At 50.7% G+C, this 21438-nt stretch overlaps 1 protein-coding gene across 20 annotated transcripts in view; it reads right to left on the reverse strand.

Annotated features, from left to right (window-relative positions):
• Positions 1-21438, reverse strand: part of Nfasc (neurofascin) — a 175800-nt gene that overhangs the window by 53136 nt on the left and 101226 nt on the right. For 10 of the 20 annotated variants that reach the window (XM_048809570.1, XM_048809572.1, XM_048809568.1 and 7 more), the window contains 7 exons: positions 20787-20967; positions 15711-15728; positions 14895-15000; positions 12958-13154; positions 12459-12581; positions 9252-9422; positions 4875-4925 (listed from right to left, as the gene is read on the reverse strand). In XM_048809570.1, the coding sequence (XP_048665527.1) occupies positions 4875-4925; positions 9252-9422; positions 12459-12581; positions 12958-13154; positions 14895-15000; positions 15711-15728; positions 20787-20877 (757 nt within the window). In that variant the 5' untranslated portion in view covers positions 20878-20967. The remainder of the gene's footprint in view (positions 1-4874; positions 4926-9251; positions 9423-12458; positions 12582-12957; positions 13155-14894; positions 15001-15710; positions 15729-20786; positions 20968-21438) is intronic. The other 10 variants (XM_048809569.1, XM_048809583.1, XM_048809582.1 and 7 more) reach the window with 3 other exon arrangements.

A 21438-nucleotide genomic window follows, 5' to 3' on the forward strand; every position in this document is an offset into this window, starting at 1 on the left:
CACAAACACAGCACATAACAAATGCTCATTAAATGTTTCAGAATGAGTGAATTAAAGGGGGTGAAGGGAATAAAAAAAAAGGAGACGATGTACCCCGAACATTCTTTCTCTTTCTGTAGGTGCCTTCCTCTGTCCCACCAGCACACACAAACACAACCGTGGCTATTGAGGGGTTAATCCATTATGTGGTTAATGGGTTACCATCTACATCTACAGCTCTGGTAGCATCCAGCTCTCAGCACCAAGGAAGCCGACCCCAAAACAGCAGCTTCCTCCCACCCATCATTACAAAGTCACCAACACAAGTCAAGGCAACACAAGGTCAAGGGCACCACGAGGAGGACATGGCAGGGCAGGAGGCTTTCAGATCAGGTGGGAGCCGAGAGCCCTGTGAGGATGTGGAAGATGCCCAGCTCAGTCGTTAGACTCATTCCATGCGGGGGACCCTATGCAGAAACCAATCTGTGGCTCGGTGGACACTTAATCACACCAGAGCAGAAGGCACCACAAACACGCATGACCAGCGAAGCAGTGAGGACGGGGAGGAGGGAGACCAGCACAGAGTCCCACTTTGGGTGCCATGACACTACAGCTGTGACTATAAAAAGGCTCTCACGACACCGCCCTGTAGGATGTGGGCTAGCAACACAGAACTATCTCAGGGACGGAGACACTACTGGGAAGTAGGCCAAAGTTCAAAGGAAAAGAAAGAACACCCTAAAAAATCAGAGGTAAAAATCAGGGCCACCACTTGGTAAGCATTTATTAGGGGTCAACGGTGCCGACGACTCCATCTGCGCCAGCATCATGTGGAACCTCGCTATAAACGTGGGGGCATTACCCCCATCTTTTATCAGAAGAAATGGAAGTCAACAGACTTGCCTGCAGTCACAAGCTTGTTATATTCTGGATATTTAGCATCAAAACTCATGCTCCTATGCTAAATTGCCACTCTGTCTAAAGCTGAAGACCCCGCTTATCCTTACTTCTGACAGGCAATTTTTGGAATATCTTCCTTACCCAAACCAAAGAAAACCAAAATTTGATGGCAAAGGAGGTGAGGGGGAAAGATCTTATTGAGCTGCTTTGGTGGGACTCTTCCACTAGGCTTTACTCCTCTCATGTCTCAGCTAAGCTTCCGTCTCTCCTCGTGGGTGTTAGGTAACCTCAGGCCCACAACGGCATCTGAGCTGGATTCTGAAGAGCATGGAAAGCTTGCCGAAGAGCCAGGGTGACACATGGGATCCTTAGGATCAAGAAGGCTGGTGCTAAAGGGAACGTTACAAAGAAATGTGGTCAGTTGCAACAGGAGGAACTGACATGAAAATTTAGGAATGATGATCCAGTTGGTGGCTTTGGGAACTACTGTTCCCAGCCCAGGGTACTTATTTTTCTTTCCCAGAGTAGACACAGGTGCCAGTGATCACCAAGACAAATGTAAATTACTGTATGAAATTGCGAGTGGTGGCAGGTGAGTGTCTCTCCATGGAAGCACGGATCCTTCGAGAGCACATCTGTCCTCACAACGCTCCTGTTACTCTTCCTGATCTTTTTTTTTTTTTTTAAAGAGAGAGAGAGAGAGAGAGTGCGTGCGCAAGAGAGAGAGAATTTTGTTAATATTTATTTTTTAGTTCTCGGCAGACACAACATCTTTGTTGGTATGTGGTGCTGAGGATGGAACCTGGGCCGCACGAACGCGAGGCGAGCGCGCTATTAGTTGAGCCACATCCCCAGCCCTCCCAGCCCTCTTCCTGATCTTGGGAGTGGGGTCTCACCTAAAACCTGACCAATCTCAGAATCTTCCAGATGCTATAGCTCACGTCTGCATGGACTCAGGAAGAGCCTCCCACATGGGCCCATCTGACCTCCACCCAAGGACAACTGGTCCCCTCCTGCTCTCTCAAAAGCTGTGGCTTAGAGAGGGCTCATGGGTCTCTGGGGGCACACGGTCAGCCAGGGGACATCAGATGCTGCTGCTGCCTCAGCCATATTGATGTTAAAGGTCCAGTGAAAAATGGCTCCCAATTGTGTCCCACAGGAAGAAAGGTCAAGAGTGCTGACATTATTGTTCCCCTGTGTCAGCACTGCATGGCAGCAGGACGAGAGAGCCTAACAAATCAGATACATCTGAGGACTTTGGCCAAAAACAGCTTTTAGGGGCAGCTGGATCCTATACCCACATGCTTTGCTGCCTCTGATTCTGAGAACTGAGAACCAGAGACTCCTGGGGCTGCATTCCTGGCATCCTGTCTAACTCTTTGGCTCTAGGAATGGCTGACCAGACAACTCCACGAGATGAGAAAACTGTTTGCCTAGTAACATTTGATACCTCTCACTGCCAGGAAATTTCTTCCATAAATCTAACTCAACTCCCTCACGCAGCACTTGGGGCTTTTTTTCCCCCCCTCAGTCTTAGACAATTTTTATTTCTTTGGTCTGCCCTAAAATTTCTCTCTGTGTATACTTTCTTCCTACATGTGCCTGCCTGTCTCTCCCTGTCTTCTTTTCAAATTCTGTGTCCCTCTTAACCTCAGAGACAGATGAGTTATGCATGACACAGTTAATATGACTCCCTTCCCTTTAAAGCCAGCAACGTATGACATTGATGTAGCATTGGTGATGTGTCCAACACCTGGCTAGGAATCTCACATCTATTATCCTGATTAACCTTCACAACCATCCTGGACCGGGTGTGGTGGCTCACACCTGTAATCCCAGCCACTCTGGAGGCTGAGGCAGGAGGATTGTAAGTTCAAAACCAGCCTCAGCGACTTAGTGAGGCACTAAGCAACTCAGCGAGACTCTGTCTTTAAATAAAATACATTTAAAAAAGGGCTGGGAATGTGGCTCCGTGGTTAAGTATTCCTGGATTCGCTCCCCAGTACCAGTCCAAACCAAACAAAAAACCACAAACATCCTGGGATGTCATTTGACAGGTGAGGAAATTAAAGTTCTGAGTCATTAAAGGGCTTGCCCAGTGTCACTCAGTGACATGTCCTGGAGCCTGGGTTTAACTCGAGGTGGTCTCCCTTTAAGTGCACACTCTCAGCCACCTGCCCTCCCAAGTGGCCTCCGTATCACTGCGGCAGGTCAGGGGGCATCTGGTCCATGTTCAGAGGCTTCCAACCCACTGGCTCATCAGAACAAAATAGAAGTATGGGGTCGCCCTATCACTACAAGAGACAGGCCGACTTCAAAGCCCAATAGAGAGAAGTTCTGGGCAGTTGCCATAGATGTTGTCTCTGACCAGCTCCCTGCACTCAGGAAGGAACTTTCTCTTCCTTCCTTTTGTACTTCCTGTTTCTTTCTGAATCATCAGCCTAGCTGTCCTGTGTTTAATGTGTGCCTCATCTGGACTTGATGTCTTTTCCAGCAGCTTCATACTTGGGTACCCCTGACCCACCTTGGATTGAGGGCTCGGGGTCAGTCTTCATGTGAGCTTTGTAGGTGCCAGCATCCTGGGGGGTTCTCACAACTTCCATTGATTTTTCTGGTAATAATCTCAACTGCTGGTTCCAAATTGGTTTAGGTGGCTGGCATCACTCAACCTTATTCCGTTGATAAAATAACAGGTTTCCTTGCAGGGTCTATAGAAAGCAAGGAGCTTGGACCAGATGGTCTCTAAGTGACCCTTCTGACTTTGATGTACTCTGGCATTCACAATACTTCCTCAAATCGATTATAATAGATTGGAATTTAGAAAAAGGCATATTCTGTAATAGTGCTCGGGGGCTTTTGACACAATAGTGGTTGGCCCTGTTAGCTTGAAAACAAACAATTCTCAGAATCCAACCAAGGTCCCCTGCTTCCTCAGGCAGTCAATTTCTCTGGCAGAATCTCAGTGCGGTTCTAGCTTCCTGGTGCCAAGTTGGAGCCTCGGCCTCCCCCACTGGCTCTCCCACCCTTATCCCATCCCCCACTCTAGATACCCATTATTGTTTATATTAGCACACCTCAGGATGGACACTTTCTATCTATTTGAGCCCCCAATGACCCCCTTGGGGACGTGGAGCCTCAGCTTCTGAGGCGTAATGGATGATGGGGCACAGCTGTCTTGCCAGAGCCATCAAATGATGATTCCTCTGGTTGCTCAAGGTAAAGAAGACATTCTTGGGCCCCAATGACGTGAAATTCAGGTGCAGAAATAGCCAATTCCCCTAGTAGTCAGACTCAGCAACCAGTTGTGGGATGAGTAAGACACACGTTTCATGCAATTGTTCCATGACTTGTAAGTGTGGGCTGGTGGACAGGGGATTTGCCTGCACCAGTGGCAAGGAGAAACACAGATTAAAAGAGGACCGCAGATGGGCCAGCTTCATTTATACTCACCTGCAATGTTGAGCTGACTTACTCCCACTTCCCAGGTGGATTTAGAAGAGACCTGGGGTCTAGCTATAAAGCAGTACTCCCTAGAACTAAGGCTACACTGCAAAGCAGACTCTTCCTATGCAGACACTAAAAGCTGTCTGCGGTTTTTTAACTGCCTGCAGGAACCAGACTTCCTGTTTCTTCCTCACTGTGGGCATGCACCTCAGGTCCTCTCCATCCATCCGCCACTGATGCCTATGTTTCTGCTGGAACCTCCAAGGAGCTCTTCAGAAGCCCTACCCTGGGGTGAGCCCCTCTGCTAGGACAGCCACTGGAGGCCGCTGGAGGCTCGAACATTTGGGGAGATCACACCACTTCCACGTGAGCTGCCTCACACTCCTGCACGGACCTAGCAGGCAGCATCCTGACGTGTCACCTTGGCACCCTGGCCTGGCCAGCTGTCACACCTGCCACCCAGCAGGAGTTAATGACATGGTATCAGTCAAGTTAGGCAAACTGGTGTTAGGACAGGCAAGGTTACTCCCAAGGTTACCGCCACGACTCACCACTGTACATGTCAGGGTGGTTTCTTAAGGACGAGTCATTATAGGGGTGGTCTGCAATAAACAAAAGAGGGTGAGCAAACAGAAGGCCACGGAGAAGTCATGGAGGCATACACGGGGAGAGAGAAACAGAAAAGGGAAGCTCCAAAACAACCGAGGAGAGCGCCTGCGATGTGTGCAAAGGAAAACACGCGTGCTTGGGAAGGGAACGTGTTTGGACAAGCAACACAAAACAGCTCACAAAGGAACAGAAAGGTTAAATCCTGCAAAAGAAGGCAAGAGTAAAATAAAGTTTTTTTTTTTTTTTAATTAAAGAAATTAGGTTTGAACTTTGCTTGGTCCTACTATATTTCAAACAGATGAGATAAGGGTTAGTGGCATTCTGCAGCAGTCTCAGGACCAACTTCTTGTCCGAGTCCTCACTTCCCGGGACTCCAGATCAGGCCAGCTCTTGGGGCAGCTGAAGAAAAAGGCGTGTTAGTGAGCTCTGGGGAAAAGAGCCAAGTCCTGCCGGTGCAGAAGCTAAGCTGCAGCAGGAGGGAGGAGGTAAATGGGGGAAGAAGATAGTCGTCAACAGAGAGGGGTGACAGAGGGACCCCAGCAATGCCTAGCAACAAGCACCCTCCTAATCTGGCCAGGTGGACACACCGTGGTCTCTGGGATTCCTCTACTGGGGAGTGCTCCAGTGTGGCTGAGCTCCCAGCTCTTGGATTGGAAGGGGGGCTTGGGACAGGACAGGACAGTGAGGTCGGGAGTTCCAAGTTCTACACCTTGGGCTACACTACAGATTGGAGCTCTGTCGAGTGCATTGGGAATGAAGACATTTCTTAAGGAACAAGATCAGTGGCTTTGGATTTAATGTGAGGTCATTAAACCCTGAGGCCTTTAATCCTCAGTGAAAAGACATTTTGGAATAGGACAGACAAACACTCCAATGTCCCTAAGGAGCTTTTTACTTGCCATCACCCTCCATCCCCTTCCAGGATTCAAGTTTAGACAGTCCCAGCAGGGGGTGGGGGTGTGCTGCTGACTGGAAGCTAAGCAGACAGCCCTGAGCAGCCCAGGACCCAGTCCAACCGCCTGGGGGAGGCCAGGTGCTGTGCCAAAACATTTGCATATTTGAAGACAGATCAAATCCCGTTACAACTCATTATAAGAGGGTCTGCGAGTTCTTTTCTAGGACTGGCATTGCATCCCCGATCTGCATAACACCTGGTAGGAAGATTTTCATTATTTGAACTATCTCTTAATATGGGCTTGGTGACAAAAGATCTAGCCCTCTTGGGAGATGGGCTTGGGTCTATCTGGAGCAAAAGGTGAAAAGGGATCTGCAATGGGATGTGGGGTCGGGGGTACCAGGATAGGTAGGAGCTGTGGTTGGTCTTGGGAGGGAGCACTCCCTTCCTCTAGGGGGGAAATGATGGCACATACAGATGAAAGGGCCCCTTCTTTCATGATCCCATGCCACTGAGTAAAACTGCCAGCCTTTCTTTTTCCAGAAGAGTGACCCACATTCACAAATGGCCTTATCGTTTGTGGCTTCTGCAGCACAGATGAGAGATTCAGAGAGACTTTCTGACTCCCCTAAGTCTGTCACTTAGGCGTTAAGAGGGAGCTCGAATGCACTCTGTTGTCTGCCTCCAGGGGACCCTTCTCCCTCATCATGGTGCCTCTTAGATGCCTGTCATAGAGAGGGCAAAGAAGGACAGGTGTATCTTTGTTAGCTTGACTCCATGGCTATCTTTGACTGCATCCAAAAATAGAATAAAAGTTTTTTTTTTAATTTTACTTTTGTAGTGTTGGAGAGCCTCCCACATGCTAGGCAAGCGCTCGGCCGCTAAGCTATGTCCTCAGACCTGGAGTTTTAGATAGACTAGCATTTTGTATTATATATCTTTCTTCCCTTCCTTTAATGCAACTAATACAAAAAAAAATGAGTGTGATGAGATTTATTTCTTTCCAAATGGGCAAACTGTGGGCAGACTGTTTTGCCTCCCACCCCCAGACCTGGTTCTGAAGGTACAAGAAAAAGCCTGTGTCCTTCCCAGACAGAAAAGTCGAGAGAGCTCAGCTGTGCTATTTTAAGCAACTGTGCCAAATTCTGAGCTGGCTCAGATGCCCGGAACTTGTTTCTAGCCAAAGCTGCCCCAGGAGAACTCCAGGAAGCTGACATGGTTCTGTTCCAGTCACCTCGAGGGCTTCCCATCATTTGGAGGAAAGAGTTTTCAATGGAATGGGGGGCCCAGAGATGAAGCAGAAAGAAACGTCCCTTACATCCTTGGGTAGAGAAAAGGGTATTTCTGGAAAGTTCCACTTCTAATTGTTGCTCAAACCTCTAAGTACTTAATTTTTACAGAGTGGAGTTCCTCGTCACTTTCATCTCCAGGCCTCTGCTCAGGATGGCAGAAGGCTCCTAACTCTGGCCCAGGAACAGCAGGCTGATCTCCAGCCCTGCTGGGGCAAGGAGAAAAAGGCCCCGGAGGAGGTGCAGGGTCAACTCAGAAAGTGATGTGCTCTTGATGGTTCTGCCCCTCCCCTGGCTCCTTCCATGACCAGCCCTGTTCTGGCTACTGAGATCACTCTGAGGTCCTGGGCAGACCACACGGTGCTTCCCAGATCAGCCCCTGGCAGGTAGTTACCCAAGGTACATTAAGAAGACACTGCAGATAAACCAACTTTCTTCTCCAGAGGGTGCCCCCGGGCCTGCGTATGAAATGAGAAAGCAGGGGATGGGGGAGCAAGCAGAGCAAAGCCAGGCCACCCTGCCAGGACCACGCGGGGCTCATTGCTGGGTCTTGGGCAGTTCTGTGGGCTGACACAGCACAGGCCTTCAACGCCTTCTGGGAACAAAATGTGGGGACCCTGCAGAGGCAGGAGGCGATCAGAGGAGACGAAATGGAATTCAAAGAAAAGGAAGAATGGGGTGGGGGTGGGAAGAAAGAGAGAGGAAGAGCAGAGAGGAACAATGTAAAAAGGAAAAAGGAAGAAATTGAGGAAAGAAAGGGAAAAAGAGGAGGAAAAAACAATTATGAGAAGCTAAAAAATGAAGCAGCTTGCTGACAGATCCCACACTCTGTCATGGTGGAAGTGGCTGTGTGATCAGACACCTGTCCCATCACCAGCAGGACCCATGAGGAAGGAAGAGTTCTCTGGGGTTAAGACCCTGCTTGCACTGATGAGCCCACACAAACCTTTCCCCAGGGGCACCCACCGGGGCCTCGTCAGCCTCCTCCTGGTGGGCTGCAGGAAGCTGGCGTTCACCCCCTTTCCTCCGACCTGTGGAACGTGCCAGCACTCTCAGTACTGGTGTTCTGGCCTCCCCACGAGCCTCGCCATCCACAGCCTCGCCAGCACCATTCACAGCATGAGTCTGACAAATTAAAACTCTCTTTTTGGGGGAGCTCTTCTGGGAAAGGCATGTGGCACACAGCCATGGTATAAACCAACTGAGTCAACTTCCAGTGTCCTGAGCAAGCTGGGGACTTTGTAGCAACAACTCCAGGCTGACTTGACCTTGTCATTCCTACTAAGCTTCTCCCGTCCCTGTGTGGAGGGCCACCAGCATAATGGGACAGGAAATGCTGACTTGTTTTGTATCAGCCAAGCAGAATCATGGAATAAAAATGAAAACAAAGAAAGCTAAGACAAATCTGTAACTTGTAAACACAGAGAATCCAAGTGGTTCGGTAAACACATATTACAGAATCAAACCATCTATAGTGGTGTTTCCACTTAATTTAATATCGTATACTCTGTCTTTTTTCTAGAAATAAAGATAATCAAGCAGTGAATAGAAATAAAAGAATAGGGGCTGGAGTTGTAGCTCAGTGGTAGAATGTTTGCCTTGTACATACGTGTGAGGCACTGCGTTGGATTCCTGGCACCACATATAAATAAGCAAATAAAATAAAGGTCCATCAATAACTAAAATAATAATAATAATAATAATAATAATAATAATAATAATAATAAAACAAGAAAGAAAAAGAAAAGAAACAAGCCAAGTGCGTCACAGGGATGCCTGACGATCACTCAAGCAGTCATTCTCAAACTCTGGGAGCATTGAATAACCTGGAGAGCTAAGGACTCAGAGGCCCGGGGCTGTCAAGGTAGGACAGATGCTCCTTGGTGTGTGATTCTATTTCCCAGCCAAGTTTGAGAAGCACTAGCTGGGAGTGGGGCCAAGTTTGACTCAAGGCTTCAGAATCAAGAGACATTGTCTAAGGGTAGCTGCAGTCGTTCAGGCACAAGGAGCAGAATGATTTCTAGGTTGGCCTTGGGGATGAGTCTCCCTCACAGACTCAGGTACCCGGGGCTGGTGGGCTCAGTGAGCTGCCTCATCTGGCCCTAGTCCCAGCCCCAGGTGGGGCCTACACTTACTGGTGAGGACCTTGAGGGTGAAGGGATTCTTCTGCTGGATGGTGTGGGTGAAGTGGAAGCGGGCATTGCAGCTGTAGTCAGTCTGCATGTCCTGCAGCATCACGTTAGAGAAATACAGATCCCCGTTGTGGCCCTGGGAGACGCGTTTGTCCTGGGTGATGGGCTCCATGGCTGTAAGGAAGCAGAGATGTGAGGCGAGGTTAGTAGTAATGATAACAGCAATAATGAGCAACACGGTTTGGACGACTGAGCATTACAGAAGGCCAGGTGACGGCCGGAAGCTTGACACTGCTCCGTCCAATCCTCTCACCTCTGAGGCAGGGCTTATTCCTGCAGAGGACTGAGAGTCTTGGGTTGCATGGCAGGGAGGGAAGAACAGAAATTTAGACCCAGACCTGCCTGCCTACCATGCCCATACTCTATGGCCACGCTTCTCAAACTCCTGTTCATGCCACAAACGATTTGGCTGACCCCAAGGCCAGAGGGAGGGAACACAAGCCACTGGATGTCCTCAAATCAGGATTCAAATGCTCACACTAACAAGGAGCATTTGAGGGCAGGGACGACAACTCACTCATCTTTATGTCCCAGTATCCATCTTAGAACACAGTACACCAGGGCTCCATGGGTTGTGGAATTAAATAAAGTTGAACTTAGCTATGCTGGTTTAATAAAAATTTAGCCATTTAGTCAATTATAATACACCTTTTTAAAAAAAATTTTTTACTCCTCAGAAAAAAACAACTTCTGATTATAACTAAGATGTGTACCAACAGATGTAGTCTCTTGATTTTAAGAGGTCTTCCAATTTTAGAGATGTTGAAATACAAAAATGTGTACTTTTTTGAATGAATGACATCAGAGAATTCAGCTCAGCATTCAGACTTGATTATCTATATATATATATATATATTTTTTTATGGTGCTGGGGATTGAACCCAGGGCCTTGTGCATGCAAGGCAAGCACTCTACCAACTGAGCTATATCCCCAGCCCATCTATATCTTTTTGATGCACTGACATAAAAGCAAAAGACTAGGTTTCCAGGTGGTGAGATCTGTTAACATATACTTAAGGCTGATTATTCATAGCAAGCTCCTTCTTATCCCCACAATTGATTCTCAAGTCATCATGTCTTCAAGCACAAGGTCAAACTAGGCATGGTGGTGCAGGCCTATAATCACAGAGACTCTGAAGACTGAAGCAGGAGAATCACAAGTTTGAAGTTAGCTTCAGTAACTTAGTGAGACCCTATCTCCAAATAAAAAATAAAAAGGGCTGAGGATGTGGCTCAGTGGTAGAGCACCTGTGGGTTCAATCCCCACTACCACACACAAAAAGCACAAGGTGATACCAACTTTTGCACAGTAGGATGGTCAGCTCCTTGAATTATTCCTTGGAGATTTGCTATAGGCCTACTATGTGTAGTTGCTGTGCTAGGTGCTGGTGAAAAAGAGAGAGGTCCTCAATGAACCCTGAGTCTAACAGTTGGGACAGCAGGTAAATGAGTAATTGCTATGTAATGTGGTGAGTGGAACATATGGGGGCGGGGTGGTTAGGAGATGGACTGCAGAAAGGGCCAATCCCCTGCGGGTCTAGAGCTGCACCCTGAATGCTATGTGTCTTACACCATGCAGAAAAGACACAGGAGCTTAGCGGTTTCCAAGTAGCAGGAAGAGAATGTGCTAAAGGTTAAGAGAATACAGGAGCTCATCTGTAGGTTCAAGGGTACAAGGAGGAGGGTAGGAGAAGGGATAGCGAGGCAGAGGGACCAGGTCAGGGAGGAGACTGAGTGGCTGGGGAAAGGAGCCTGCACTTCTGAGGTGGCTTGAAGCATTTGAATGAAACCGTCCGTTTTAGAGTCTTAGGAAGATGAGAGAGGCCGATAAGGAGAAGTGTTGCAACCAGGTGACAGACAGCTGATGGTGGCCTGGAAGAAATGCAGGCTGTGAGGTCTCCTCAGGAGGTGGTATGGACACAATCATGGTGAAGATCGTGACGTGGTGGATGAGGGAGGAGAGTCCGAAAGGGAATGGACAAGCTGATCCACCCGCCTGCCCCAGGCAGCCTGCCCCCCACACCACACTGACATGAGGAGATAGGGACAGTGACTGAGCACAAGGTCATCCTCACCCCACAAAGCAACTCGCAATGCTGCTGCCTTGACATGGCAGCCTCTCCTGGCAACAGGCTGGTAGAACGTGAGATGGACCAATACTGATGATGGGCAAGCAGGATGGATATACGGATGGATTGATGGACGGATGCGGAAGGGAGGGATGGAAGTAGGGACAGAGGAGGCAGAGGGGTGGGCAGGAAGACAGGGGGAGGGGAAGCCAGGGACATACACAGACATCAGTCCTCTATTCATTTCTATAATAACCCCTGGAGTTTTAACTGAAAATGTGGGAAAAACAGGTCCAGAGAGGTTAAATGAGCCTCTGTCCAAAACTGAGCCAGAATCATCTCTGAGTGCTGTTACCCAGTTCACTGATCCAAACACCCTATCTCCCCATCGCCCTTTTATCAAAGCCTTCATTCCCCCACTTTCCCTTCTCCTGGAGGTGTGATTTGGAGTAAATCCACACTGACCAGATTGAAAGAGAAGACTTAGCAATAACTGCCTTCAGCTGCCTATTGATGTAACATGGACTGGGTATAGTGGCGCATGCCTGTAATCCCAGGGACTCAGGAGGCTGAGGCAGGAGGATTGCAAGTTCGAGGCCCTAAGCAACTTAATGAGATCAAAAATAAAAAGGGCTGAGGATGTGACTCAGTGGTTAAGCACTCCTGGGTTCAATCCTTGGTACCATAAAAAATAAAGAAGAAGAAGAAACATGGGTTCTCCTCCTCGTTGTTCCTTTTTCTCTTGCTCTTCCTCACCTTCATCATCACCAGTATTACCAAGAACTTCCAGTGTGTTTGGCCTGGTTCTAGCACATTAGATGTGTTTATCCTCACCATAATCCCATCAGATAAATATGATGCTAATCCCGATTTTTCTAGAAGAGGAGATTGAGGCCCAAAGATGTGAAGCGACTTGCTCGAGGTCACAGAGCGAAAGCAGCTTCTCTACAGAGCTGTGTTCTCAGCCACGTGGCAGCTCTGCATCTGCCTCTCCCAAGTCCCAGGTCTCCAGCTTGGGCAAACCCTCCCATCCAACACCCCCACCGCACTCCCCAAAACACAGCAGGCTCCCGAGACTCACAGCTGCTCATCCAGAAGATGACTGGGGATGGCAGGCCGGGTGGGGGGTTGCACTGCAGCGTCAGCGGGGCGCCTTCTTGGACCACAACGGGGTCCAGGTTTTCCTTGGGCCACAGGGGAGATTCTGGGGAGAAAGACAAGGAGGGTGGAAGTGAGGCTGACGGCTGGGGCTAGGACGGGCATGTGAGCAGGGGAAACTGGAGAATGAGGGAGGCCAGAGGGAGGGATGGGGCCCTTAAGAGGAGGAGCGGCCTTTGGTCAGAGTGGACGCCCATCTTCAAATGTCTTCTCCTTTCCCCTCTTCCTATACAGAGTGGCCGGTGAAGTTGTGGCAGATTCTGGTCTGGAAGCTTCCCTTCCAGGGAATCTTTCTGCGTGGGGGCAGATTGATGGAGGGCACCCTCAAGGCCAAGGGCAGGACAACCCTCCTTGAATGACCTTCTGCATCCCTTCCCTTCTACCCAAGAGCAGGCATGTCAGCCCCGCCCCATGGAACTCACTGGACACTTGCAGACGGATCCTGTTGGACAAGGCCGTGCCAAATTTGTTGCGGGCGAAGCACTGGTATTCCCCCTCGTACTCCTCAGGCCGCCCACCACTGCGGAAGTCGATCACCAGGGTCCCAGACCTCCTCCTCATGGACACCCGAGGGTCCTTGGCAATATTGAAGAATCTGCTGTTTCGAGTCCAGTGGAAGCTGTGGATAGTGGGGGTGAAGCAGGCAAGGTGGATGGACTGGGCTGGACTCCAGGTGAACCCAGATCCCCGATTCAGGGCCAGACTTCCTGTCCCAGCACCCTCTGGGGGAGCTCCTGAGAGTGCAAAATCCCAAGACCCACACAGGTCTCTTCAGGGCAGGGCCTGGCGTTAGTGTTGTCACCGGGCCAAGGCTGGGAATCATGGTGGATACTCAACTAGACTTTAGGGGATTCCGCTCTTTAAATATATAATTGAGAAGTGGGTAGCAATTTTGATTTTTTAAAAATCCAGAGTTAGCTATTCCTTCCACCCAGGACATTCCTAACCTCCGACCAGGAATGCAAACTCAGATTCACATTTTACCCAACCCCAATGCATTAGGAAGCTAGTGCTGCCCCTCCTGCCCTGAAATTGCATAATCCATTCTAAAGAAAAGGAAAATGGCTTAGCCCATCCGTGTCCGGCTCAGTGAGCACAGAGGAAGCACTGGCCACACCATGGTGCCCTGGAGGAGCAGCTTAATGACGCTGAGCACTGGTGAAGAGCACTAGAAAGCCCCTCCGGGCCTGGGGAGGGGGCTCAGTGGCAGAGTGCTTCTTGCCCGGGTGGTGTATGAGGCTGGAGTCATCTCCAGCACCCGCCCCCCCGCAAAAAAAAAAAAAAAAAAGGGAAGGAAAAAAGTCCCTGTGCTTCTCCAGGCAGGACCCGCATGTCTGCTGAAGCTAGGACTCAGCTGCCCAGGTTAGAACCAGGAAAAGCAGGAGGAGAAACAGGAGAACAGGAGCAGCAATGGCTGCTCCCTGTCCTCACAAAGGAACCAAAGCGGAAAAGACCACATCTCAGAGGCACGGTCACTAGAACCCCGGCTGCCCCTCCGGGAGAGGGAGTCCCTGCTGGTTCCGGGCTCAACACTCTGGATTAGACTGTCTCCTGTAAACCTAAGGACTGCAACAAGGTTGTCTGCCTGTCCTGCTGACAGAAACCCCAGGTGGGCACTGTCATGCTGGGTCTGAGTCCTGCAGGAGCCTCTTGCCAGGTCCAGTCTGAGGATGCTAGTTTGATGACGGGCATGGACAACTTCACAGCTGCTCCATCTCTAACCCTTATTGTTTGGCAGAAACAAATCTGGCCTTGGGTGTTGGAGGAATGGCTTTAAAACTGGGTTCTGCCCCTTTCAAGCAGGTAACCGTGAAAAATGTACTTAAAACCCTCTGCCCCTCTATTCTCTCTCTTCTTCGGGAGATATCAGTCCTGTCCAAGAGAAAGCCAGGAGGGTGAACAAGCCAACCTAAGTCACGACACCCAACAGAGGCTGGACAGAGCAGGCTTTTGACTTGTATCTGCTGACATCTCATTTGGTCCCGATGAGCACACTAGAGACAAGCTCAGCAGGAAAGTCTCCAGTTAGCCAGGAAGAGGAACTTCCCATAAGCTGAACACGGAGTAGGTAACAGTAACACAGGCAGTGGGTTGTCAGGATGAAAGCCAGAAAACTTAATATCTAGTCCTGGCTTTTCAGTGTGAATAGAGACAAACCACTCAAATTTTTTATTCCCTTTCCTTATCAAATTTCCAAGTTACCTAAATTGTACTTTCCACCTAGTAGGTACCCAGTGGATAGTTTTTCAATGGATGAATGTAATTTTTTCAGCTGCCTCATTTGCCTTAAGTATTACCAGGCCCAGAGGCCAGATGTGGTGTAAGCACAGTCTTTATAGTCCCCTTTCCATCCACTCACCTGGGGGCAGGGTTCCCCTTTGCTTCACACTCAATCAGGATGTTATCACGGGGGTCCACGATGTGGTCTTTCACTGACTGCTTGGTGATGGTTGGGGGCTGGGTCACTGCAACAGGGCACACAGTGGGTAGTCAGAGCTGCAGGGTCCTGGCTTGGGGAATGGCTTCACGAGCCACGGGGCAAACAGGCAAGCAGATGTGGGAAGGACTCTATTCTAGAGACCCCGATTCTACAGGAAAGGAGGTGGTGTCAAAGGCTAAACATAGGAATCCTTTCAAAAAGATTCCATTGTTTCCCATCAAAAGTTGAAAACCCGGTTTTGGTTAGTGCAAAGAACAACGCGTCTTGATAAATGTGTTGAATGAATACAGGAACAAAAGCAGCTACTTTGTTAGAATTCAGGAGTCACTGCAGCTGAGCCCTGAAGCTCAATCAATGGCCAAACCATGGTGAGAGGAATTTAGTCCTAGAGAGCTTCCAGGGGACTTGTCTGGGTGACCGTGAGCCAGATCCTTCACTCTAGGTCAGTTTTCTACCCTGGGTCCCATAACAGCCATTGCAGTCTGCAGGAGCAGCTCAACTTCCATCTTGGGACCCTCTTCTGACTACCTGTTCCTCTGCCTTACCTGGCAAAGGACGCTCCAGGTAAGCTCTTCCCTGCTGTGTGGTAAGGCACCTCCCTACAGGACTCTGGTTTCAGAAGTCCTGGCAGGACCAGTGGAGAGGCCTGTGACCCCAGGTGTCTCCTGACCTGGTCTTCTCCCGCCCCTCCGACCTCCCAGAGGCACAAGGGCCGAGGGACACACAGGGACTTACGCTCATTCTGAATGCTTGCTGTTAGTTCCGGTGGGTTAGCATTGTGAGGGGGAGAAAAGAAGAACATTGTTATCACACATGACAAACTGCCCAGCATTCAGGGAGACAGGTGATGTGGACTTGGGGACAGCATTGTGCTACGAGGTTCTCTCCTCCCAGCTACAGAGCTTAGCTGGAGGAGCCAAGCAGAGTGGGGAACAGACCCAGGGAAGCTTTGTAGAGAGGGCGGTGCCTTCCCTGGGGGACCAGAACCACGGAGTGGAGCAGAAAGACCTGCTCCTGACCAAAGGAGAAGTCGCCAGAGAAGTCCCAATATCCAGGAGTGACAACGCTGCTTGAAAGAGGCTCTGAAGATGCTTTCTGGCATTGAGAGAAGTGGATTCCTTGATTGATAGTGCCAAGGGGAGGCTGAAGGCAGGACAGAGGTGCCAGGAGAGGGATGGATCTGAATGACCGCCACAGGGCAAAGTCCCGGGTATGGAAGCCCCAAGGGCCCAGCAAGGCCCAAGGCCCCGCTGCTCCCCCTGGACCTTCTCCTCTTCCACACACAAAAGCACATTCTCTCTGCTCACTGTCTCCTCCTTTCCCATCCTTTGGAAAACATAGGGACAGGTGGATTATTGTTGCCCTATTCCTGGCAGGTATACATGGCCCGGTGAAACCCTGCTACTGAATGAGAGGTTCCAGGCAAGGGGCAGAGCCTGTGCTTCTTTCTGTGTTTTTCATAAAGAGGGTAAAGGGTCAGTGGCACAAGTGCTCATGCTCCTGCACAGGTGTCTCCCACACAGGTGTGTATACATGTATTTGAGGTCCAGCTCCTTAAACTTTAATACATATATGAATCTGCTGGGAGCTGGTTAAAATGCAGGTCTGATTGGGTTGGTCTGGGGTAGGACCTGAATCCTTCATCTCTTTCTCTTTTTCCTCCTCCTCCTCCTCCTTCTTTTTCTTTTTTCTTTTTTTTTTGGCATTCTGGGGATGCAACCCAGGGCCTCGTGCATGCTAGGTGAGAGCTCTACCACTGAGCCAAACCTGCAGTGTAGATTCTGCATTTCTGACCCATTGCCTAGGTGACACTGAGACTGGTGGTGTGCGGGATCATGCTTTGGATAACAAGGCTTTAGATGGTGTGTTCTTTGTGGGGAGACACTCTTAGTTAAACTGTGTCTGCAGAAAAGTGAACATGTGCTACTGTCACTTTTCAAAATGTCCTTCCTTACGATGACATCAGAAAGCAGCATGGCTTTCTCATCTCATGGTGGGACATGTCACATACTGTACGGGTGCTGCGTGCTGACTTTCAGAGCAAGTGCCTCCTGGGGGAGCAGGAAGCTGTGGGCATCAGTGCACATGTGACCTTCATGCCTTCCCACCTTGGTAGAGAGTGAGACATGGATGGGAACCCCAGGGGCTCAGAGAGGACACTATGCAGGGGGAGCCAGAGTTAAGCTAGGACAGAGAGATGCCGGAAGAGTCACAGAAGCAGAGATGACAGGGAAGAGTAGAGGGGTCAAGAAAGAGGAGGGTTAGGGTTCCAGGTCCTGAACCCATGCTCTAGGGAGCCCCCCACTGCAGCCTCTTGACCTGTACATAACTTTCTTGCCCTGGGCATGAGAAAGGTCGTTCTGGAAAGAATGAAGGCTAGTGGGGTTGGCATGGGAAGGGATGAGGAAGAGGAGGGTCCATTCTCAGTACAGGGCTGACGCTGGAGCCCACCCTTTTGGCCACCAGCCTGGGCTCTGGTTTCTTCCTTTCAAGACACAGTTGGGGTCTCTTGGGTCCTCACAGGCCACTGTGGGCTCGGGCCTCACCCCAGTGGAAAGCCTAATGAAAGTCCTTCCTGCCCACAGAGCGCCAAGCCTCTCTTTATAGAACTGAAGCTGGTTCAGTGGAAATAGCTCTAGATATTGCTCAGGGACTCTCCTATCCAGGGAAGGTTCTGCTGCAGAGGAGAATGGGCACAGCTCTCCCGGTCCTGGCCAGAGCTCTCTGTACAAGCCCCTCCTTGGCTGGAGAAGTATAGCCAGGTGGGGGCCTTGGCACTCTGTTCTCCTAGACATTTTGGACAAGGGTAAGTGGGGGAACCTTGGCAAGTGGAGACTCCCAGGGCAGCGAGAGCTGGCTGGCTGCTGCCTATCTGGCCAGGGGCCTCTTGAGAATCTACTTGCTGAAAAGGACAGTGACATTTGCAGTCACCACTGTGTTCCCAAGGAATTTATTAACAGGGACAGAGTCAACCCAGAAGACAAGCTGCCACTGGGAGGAGACAGTGGGGACAGCCTGTTTAGGGACAAGGACGACCAAGCATTTATCCAGGATCACCCCACCTGCCCTTCTCTCCTTCTGTGGAACTTGCTGCCTGATGATGTCAAGTGGAGAATGAATTCGCTCTTTTGGCTTCAGTGGGGAGAAAGACCCCTTCCGGCCCTGCCCTGTGGGGGAGGCAGATGCCGGCCGGGGCTGGGCTTCTCTCTTCATATGCCTCTTTCCCTTCCCTGGCTCTGCTAGCTAGGCCTCTGGCACCCACCTCTCAGGGGACAGAGCGTGCTGCTGAGGCTGTCCTTGAGCACTGTGGGGAGGAGTGTCTTTCCCACTCCACCTCCCTCTGTGGGTTCCGAGGAGGACATGTGGAGTCCCCTTGCTGTGGGGAGGAGGACTTTCAGCAGACTCACTTTTTTGGCAAACCCACCCTGGCTGATGAGGCGACCCTTCACTTTTTTCAAAGGTCACACTGTTCTCCTTGGAGCTGGGGGTAGGGAGGTGGCAATAGGAGGGAGGTGCGTGTGACTTCATTGGCAAGGCAGTGGGCGCCGGAGGCTGGGCGCCTGAATGAGGGATTGTGCGGCAGTCCAGGGCTCTCATCCAGGAAGCCTAGAGCACCCGAACTCCCAGAGCAGAAGTGGTGCCCCTGGTCTCAGGGCACAGAGAACATCCCCAAGGTGCACATGAGTAGCACTCACCTGAGTAGGTCACCCCTGGCTCCTCAGTACCTCCCACTCAGCAATGGGGAGAGTGAGAAACCCAGGGAGAAACCCACTGAGCCCTCTTCTTGGATACACAGGTCCTCTTGGAAGGGCTTGCCTGGCTGCTGACTGTGTTCAGCTGCTGTAGACTCATTGGAGATGCTGCGGTGGCCACGTAGGCACCTGCAGGGGGCGCGCTCCCAGCAGCCTGAGCCACCCGAGGACTCACCTCTCCATGAAGAGGTGCTGCCACGGTAGCCTGGCTCTGCCCCTTGCCTGTGTTCTAACCTGTAAGCTAAGGTTATACCTGCTTCCTGGATGAGCTGTGGGAATCACATGTGGTAAGATGTGTGCAGCACTTAGCTCTCTGCCCGGCAAAGGATAGCTGATTCCAGAGAATTTCAAGAAGGACCAAGACAAGGCAGGATTATGAGGTAGGGGTGGGGCATATCAAGTGCCAAACTGGAGGTCAAGAGAACAGAGGCCCTTTCCTGGTTCCACCACCAATTTGCCCTTTGACCCCGGGCAAGGAAGGACCTGAGTTTCCATGAACGTACCATGGCAGGGGCGCTTCCTCCTGGCCTCCTCAGGGACGCTGGGGTGGGGGGTGGCAGAGAGGTCGGGGCATTCTCCACTCTCCGCCACAGGCAGGACTTTAGAGAGATTGACTGGCTCGCCATGTCTCTGTCTGCAGTAGAACTTAGAAATCTAGATCCTGAGCACAGACACCAAAGCCATCTATTTGTGGGTTCACCTTGAGGGAACCCCTCCTCCTCTGGCCCCTGAAGCCTGGAGTGGCAGGCGTGTGAGTGAGGACAAGTGGCAGGAGAGAAATGAGCCTTCACCACCTTCTTGATGACCCAGTTTCCTCTGCACCCCTCTCCTCTCCAGGGATGTGGCCTTATCACGCTCCTTATTAGATGTCTGCCTGGGACCGTTAATGAGAAATGCTCCTGGAGCCAGCTGCAGGCGGTCGCCATGGGAACTGGTCCTTTCTATCTCCTCTCCTCCCTCCCTATGTGTATGCACACACATGCACACACAGGGCAGTGGGGGCCTTGCCCATCTTGCTTCTAGATCCAACTTAACAGTTCCCACTGGTCTTTGTCTTCCAGAGGTGCCACTCCTCTGGGGCAGCTGTTAATGGTGGTGTGGAGTTGGATGAGGGTCTACTTGGGGACAGTGAGGGGCTATGTTACTCTCCTAACCATTCCCCAGGTGTCTGTCCACTGGAGAGAAAGTCAGTGTTGACATCATGTAGGTCCCATGTATTCCCTGAGGCAGGGAACAGGGGTCTGAAGTAGTCTGCCCACACCTTAGCACTGTGTTGCTACGGCATCCCAGCAAAAGTGACAGAACTGTGGCGAGCATGGCTGTCAATCATAGGCCATCTACGAGCACAGTAATAGGTAGGTGGAGACATAGCTGTGGGGTCAGCATTTAAAGCCCCTTACTTTATGGTTTTGATGGGCAGAGAGCACCCCCACCGTGAGAAGCAGAACCATACCGATTTTACTTTGCAACATTACTTCGGCAAGGTTGGAAACAGAAGGAATCCCTGCCTGGCCCTCCCAAGGTAGCATTATCATGTGGCTTTATTTGAATGTCTTCTTTAGCCAGGCCTTTTACAAAGATAATTCCCCTCCCAACTGGTCCCCAGGGCATCTGTCCTCCCGACCACTCCAGCCAAGAGGGCCTGAGGGTTCTGCTGTGGATGTAAGGTGGTTAGAAAGGTAAGAAAGAGCCACCCACTACACTTGACCTTGGAAATGGCTTTTAAGGCAAGTCACTACCACAGAGGGCCACGGAGGTGAGCAGAGGGAAGAATTCCATGTGGCTGTGGGAATTCCAAACTCTACCCGCTTGGGTTCCACTCAGCAGGCTTGGGGCTGCCCAAGCATCCACCCAGCCACAGCCCTGAGACCAGCCTAGACCACCGAGCAAGAGCCCCAGTCGATTCTTTGAAGAGAAAGTCTGCTTTGAATCCCATAGTACGCTGCTACCTCTCCCCAACCTTCGAAAGGACTTAACTCTCCCTGACCTTCCCTTCCCTCTCTCTCCTCTTCCCCAAACCAGGAGGAAACAAATAACAAGAGGCTGGAGCAGAACTCACGGTCCATAGGAATCTCGATGGCTCCACCCAGACTGAGGAAGAAGAGGAGGAAGGCTGTGTGGACCCAGGGCGGCGGCTGCTGCCTGGCCATCCTCAGCACCAGGCCCCGCTCCCTGCTCCCCAGCCCTTGGGGTCTTGGTGCCTTGAGTGGCTCTAAGTGGGCCTCCCAGGCAGTGCTCAGCTGTGGGGAAAAAAAAAAAAAAGAGCAAGTAAGTTTTTCTTGAAGTTGTGGTTTGCTGCAGTGATCCTACAGACCCTTGAAGGATTTGAGGGTCCCCTTGGTCATAGAGCAGGGGGTCCTAGAGCAGGCATTTGGAATCCAACAATTCTTGGTGAAGGGAAGTGTCCTGGGCACTGTAGAATGTTGAGCAGCATCCCTGGGCTCTGCTTGATGGATGCCAGGAGAGCCCACCTCTGCCACCAGGCAAAAATGTCTGCAGATACTGCAACTGTCCTGGGAAGGCAGAGCTACCCCCAACTGAGAATCACTGTTGTGGAAGGATCAATGCACAACTTCCACAACTTCAATGCACAACTGCAGAGATCAATTATGGAAACAAACCAGGTCCACGGGTCCGGCATCCAGAAGATGCCAGGCACCGGACTATAAGAAACACACCAACCTCACGGCCTCCCTGCATCGTGTGCTCAG

This window comes from Marmota marmota, unplaced genomic scaffold (genome assembly GCF_001458135.2).
Source record: "Marmota marmota marmota unplaced genomic scaffold, marMar, whole genome shotgun sequence".
Classification (NCBI taxonomy): domain Eukaryota; kingdom Metazoa; phylum Chordata; class Mammalia; order Rodentia; family Sciuridae; genus Marmota; species Marmota marmota.